Here is a 5,649-nt window from a genome sequence, read left to right as displayed (position 1 = left end):
AAACTACATTAACAGCTTTAAACTATTCATACAAAGTGCGAGTAACTCTCTCTATTCACACTGGTGGGATGTGAGAGTAAATAAGGGTCAACCTCCGTACAAAATATCGATAAAATTAACGCCTTAGGGTCTTATAATTTCCCCCATAAAATCGACCTCACTTCTCTGCCATTACCATTACGTTGTAGACCGTTGTCTTCAACCTATACCAACTACATGTTAATTGGAATTCACCACAAACGTTTCTAAAAAGCTCTTAGAGCGTAAAGATATGTCGTCTTCCGCTGTTTACTTTATTACAAGCAGAAGTCACTGCGGTAGCTGTTCGTGATTTATAGCATTCGTCACGCTTAACTTTCACACTTGGGAAAATAAGTGAACTTTTCCAATGTTAACTACCTGAAATTAAGTATATATATATATATAATGTTTTATTCAAAGCTTTTTCTTGATTATCAAGAAACAGAAGTTGCAAAATACTAGCATGTGGTCGATTTGTTAAACTTTCCTAGAAACGTTTGTCTATACCCAAACCTTTTCATCTGACATGTTAATTTAATGTTTCATTATATAACTAATACTTTTTCTTAATTATTGCTTATGAAACCAATAAGATAATTTAAGATTTGTTATTAAATTAGTATTTATAGTTACAATAAGATAATTTAAGATTTGTTATTAAATTAGTATTTATAGTTACAATAAGGTAATTTAAGATTTGTTATTAAATTAGTACTTATAGTTATTTCAAATACATCAACGCCACGTTTAATACATAAGGCAAACTTTTACCCGTTTTCATTTTACTATGAGTATCATTTTCAAAACAAATAAAACGTTGTTATACTGAGTTCTAATGGTCTTGTGTTTGATTGATATTTTAGGTACATATTCTGATACTAGTTAGGTTGGAGATAAATTCAAATATAAGCTAAGTAGCCTTGGTAAGAAGTATGAGTATGTATTGGTTTTCCTGCATTTGGAACGTTCAAATATTGAAATGATATCTACGACTTTGTAGTCAATGAAGTAAAACCATATTTTCTCAATATACTTTTATCTGTAATGTTGCATTATTGAAACTTTTAACGTTTGAAAATAGTTTTCACGTCAAACGTGGATAATATTTTTACAGCTTTTCTTTAAGCTGCTAGTTATTTATTATCAAAATGAACTAATATAAACCCAAACGGTGTTCACGAAGAAAGACCTTTCGTTGAATGTTGTAAACAGTGTAATAAGGAAGTACAGTGATAAAACAATGCAGTCGTTTATAACATGTCACATTGTCCGTTGACCCTCGTTTAAAAACGTGCTTAAAAACCCTATTTGTTCTAATTTGAAATCACGACTCCAATATCTGTAACTTAAGTAGTATTCAGTAAATGAAATATTTATTTAAAATATTTTACACTCTGTTCAGATGTATGTACACATGAAATTCGAAAATCAATTACACATGAAATGTTTTACAGTTAAGACAGAGACAATATTTCGTTTACACCCGGTTGTAAAGTTAAAAAGAGGAAAATAGATGATAACTGAACTTTTGTTTTTAAAGATAATTCAACTGTTTGCAAGTTATGTATGTAAGAATCGGGTAGTTTAGAATTGTGTAGATATTAGGAAGGAATATGCTCTGATTGTAAGGCGTAATGTAGAAGGCCTCTGCTGCTAGTGTATATAGGCTCATGCTCATTATCTCCTGCCTTCGATTGATTGATTCATCTTAAATTTTAACAACCGTTGCTATGTTTTGAAAAATATCCACATAAAACCCACAACGATTTTGGAATGTATTTGATGAAGCTTTTTTTACCCACAATTTTTTCCAGTCAATGTGGATACTGACTTTTGCTGCTACTTCATTAGTAATGGTTAATAAGTAAGATCCGGGTAGAAATCTGAAGTTTTGAAATTTCAATAATTGCTAAGTTAAAAGGAAATGATTTATTACCTGTTGACCACACAGTGTAAATTATTTGACTAAGATGTTTAGTATTTTGTAGGAAAAGATCGGTAAGTGAAAAGACCCTTCATCTTCTCACACTGATATACCTTTTATGAAAAACTGATATGCCCAGCTTTAAATTGCATAACTTTAAAAAAAAGCAGTTATACTTTCTCTAGACAAAATCATCAGCTTGAATTTTCCACCAAATGCTCACAATTACTGCTTTCTGCTGTCCCCGAAAGTGATTTTATATTATTTTGGTTTCAAACAACCGAAAGTTTCTATATACATCACATTCTTAAATAACATAATAAAACAAAATTTACAATGACAGAGAAGGTCTTTTCTTTTTATCATTCTTAATGGCTTTTCCAAAAACAGCACCAATCATCTTTGATACAGTCATGGCGCCTAATTTCTGACGAATAGGTAAAGTTCTTCTAGACTTATGCTCTAGAGTCTCACGTAAGACACTTTGGAATGCCAGGGTTACTCCTACGTGTGTATCAGCTGCTGACACTTCGTAGAATTGGCACTGGAAATGAAGCGACATCTCGTGGCCGTCGTGGATTCCCACTTGTCTTACATGTTCCAAGTCTTTTTTGTTACCGAGAAGAATAACTGGTGCGTGCCGGCCTGCCATGTGCTCTTGAATCCGTCTCAGACTTTCTGCAGCCATATGGAAACTCTGACGATCTGCGGTACTGTATACAACGACAAAGGCATCTGCCCAATCAACTTTATCCGCTGGGAATACGTCATCCTGTTACCATTGGGGTGAAAAATAAACATGTAAAAACATATACACATGATATTTTCACCTGTTACTAGTCTGTGTTATACACTTTAAAATGTTTCTGGAGAAAATACTTATTATTAAAATAAAAAGTGAATTACTACTGATGAGTACATGATAGACAAAGAGAATAATAGATGTATGAATACTTTAAGCATTGCCGTTATAAAAGATTGTTTTCATCATAAGTTACTTTTTGAATTATTTTAGTTCCGATCTATTTTAGTTAGCTTACTTCTGATGACATTTCATATAAACACCAACACACCCATACAGACCTGAAATCTGGATGTATCAAAAACTTCCACTTCACAAGATTGGTCATCAATACATACGTGATGTCTGTACAGTAAATCTGTGAAAATCAGGAGAAATGGTTAATTAATGCCAAAAATGTAACGTACATTTAAACAAAAGTAACACTGCTAAATTTAAAATCAGTCTACTAATACCGTGAAAGCTGAATAAAAATTACAAAGAAAAGGAAAACATTTTTTAACACTCCGAAACGTATAATACCTTATTTTTCACTACAGTCTCCATCCGTTTAAGGAGAACACGTAACTATTGGCTTACACCAACTATAAATTAACGTTTGCACACTCAAATTGAATTTTTCTTACCAATGTCTTAACTAAATACATATTTTAACACTATAATCGATTTTGTTTTCGTACTTGTGTTTCTACCATACATCCATGTTTAACGGTGTAATTGATTTTGTTATAACACTATAATGGATTTTGTTTTTGTACTTGTGTTTCTACCCTACATCCGTGTTTAACGTTGTAATTGATTTTGTTATAACACTATAATCGATTTTGTTTTCGTACATGTGTTTTTACCCTACATCCATGTTTAACGGTGTAATTGATTTTGTTATAACACTATAATAGATTTTGTTTTCGTACTTGTGTTTCTACCCTACATCCATGTTTAACGGTGTAATTGATTTTGTTATCTCTTATGACTCACTTAACTTCAAAATTTTAACACCATTATTAATTCTACTCGCTAACTTAATCTTTACCTATATCTACATTAACACCGTTTAATGAATTAAAACATGTCTTTATTATAGTTATATACCTTGCTTAATGCTATTTGATAGGATTTTATTACCTATATCAAAGCTATACACATTGTTCTATCAGTATAGTTAAATATTTTTAAGCTATATGATTAGTAGATTGTGGATTTTTAACATTACAATTTTGTTCTTTGTTCTTACCTTTACTAGAGCTGTATTCTCCAATAAACCTTCTCGTCAGATAGCGCACAGTAACAGCTGAAACACATCAAAAAGCGCATTTAAATAACATAAAAAACTATATAGGCGAACATTTGATGAGTAAATGTACAAAATTTAAAACTACATTTTAAATTAAAACAATTCACCTTCAACTTTCATGTGAACTTCTAATTTTTGCAAAATAATTTTACTTAGCTATTATTTCATTTGAACACTGAAAACGTTTGGTATTGCTGTTAAGCTTTAGCCGGGCTCAACTTAAAAATGCATAAAAATGGGTTTATTAACGTTTAAGAACGTCTTAGAACATAAACTAAATAAAATATGTTTATCAGAATAATCCGGTATTCTTTTTTTCGCGAAAACAATTATCTTAAATAAAACAAAAGCAAAATTTCTAGTAAAATATATATACATTTTCACCATGCAAGTTTAGCTACGTAAAGTCACTAAACGTTTCTTTTATATAGATTCTTTGACTGGCCTAAGCTACCTAGAACTATCGCTAGGGAGGAATACTATTTTTCTACATTTATCCATATATTCAGAATAGAAAATTTTCACGTTGCTGAAATACGAAGACGACCTAGTTTTAAAGCACAGCTGTTCAAGTACACACAAAGCTTTTGTATTAGAACCTTGGCCTAAAAACAGACAGACAACTTTACGGCACTTACAAACCTAGGCTGGAGAATTTATACCGTTTTCATCATTTGAACGTTACGTTATCTTTGTTTTTCTTTCTTAGTGAAGAATTAAGTTTGCAAACTAATGAAAAAACACAAAAATCAGCAGATACTTTAAATAATAAAATAATACAAACTCTCAATCCATCATAGTATTGACTGAGATAATTTGGAAAACATTAATACATTTTCTGAATAACTTATTCATTGAACTGATGTTATGGTAAATGAAAAATAGCGCATATGTTCACAGTGTGTTGTCAATGCCTAACAAAGAAGATAGCAATAGACAGAGTGACATAGAGTGAAATGTTCTTGGTGTTCTGATCTGGTTTTTCACAGCTGTTTTTTTTTATCCTGATGTACTGAATTAGATTTTGTGTGCTGTTCAGTTCATTTCTTTTTGCATAATGTGATCAATGAATTTTTAGTATCCGTCTAGTGTGTATATTACCACAACAATGAAATTTGGGTCGCGTCCAATTCATAGCATTTTGAGGCCATAACATTCAGTAACATGATCGGATTACATATTCGCGCCAGGAAGTGGCGACATTACGGAGCCATCAAAATATCTAGTGGGAAGGTCTGGTTACCCGCCGTAGCTATAGTTTTAATCATATTTTATGTATTATAAGGTCGAAGCTTCCCCCTAGCGAAGCAATGATTAGCTATGATATATTGAATCGAAAGCGTTAACGTGTTTTGTATTTATTCTTTGTGTTAGATACACAAAATCGGGAACCTTCTCCTATATTTTGGTTTTTAATTATTATTACTATCATTTTTTAAGTGAAATTATTTTTTCCTCAAGAGAAAGTATCAATTAAACAATAAATAATGTAACCAGTTGGCTCCTTACCATTTTTAAGCGTAAAAATTGAAAGGTATATGAAGTTTGTTTGTTTTTGAATTTCGCGCAAAGCTACACGAGTGCTATCTGCGCTAGCCGTCCCTAATT

The 5,649-nt window shown here is 31.5% G+C and overlaps 1 protein-coding gene across 1 annotated transcript in view; it reads right to left on the bottom strand.

The window, feature by feature from the left end:
- Positions 1–1,760: 1,760 nt before the first annotated feature.
- LOC106463457 (ras-related and estrogen-regulated growth inhibitor-like protein) overlaps positions 1,761–5,649 on the bottom strand; it is a 13,756-nt gene continuing 9,867 nt past the window's right edge. Inside the window, exons 3-5 of the mRNA XM_013923488.1 lie at positions 3,982–4,038; positions 3,029–3,105; positions 1,761–2,717 (exon numbers count right to left, since the gene is read on the bottom strand). Coding sequence (XP_013778942.1) covers positions 2,277–2,717; positions 3,029–3,105; positions 3,982–4,038 — 575 coding nt within the window. The 3' untranslated portion in view covers positions 1,761–2,276. The remainder of the gene's footprint in view (positions 2,718–3,028; positions 3,106–3,981; positions 4,039–5,649) is intronic.

Source organism: Limulus polyphemus, unplaced genomic scaffold, assembly GCF_000517525.1.
Source record: "Limulus polyphemus unplaced genomic scaffold, Limulus_polyphemus-2.1.2 Scaffold1413, whole genome shotgun sequence".
Taxonomy (NCBI): Eukaryota; Metazoa; Arthropoda; class Merostomata; order Xiphosura; family Limulidae; genus Limulus; species Limulus polyphemus.
Note: the sequence above shows the minus strand (reverse complement) of the source record. Positions and strands in the feature narration are given on the sequence as shown.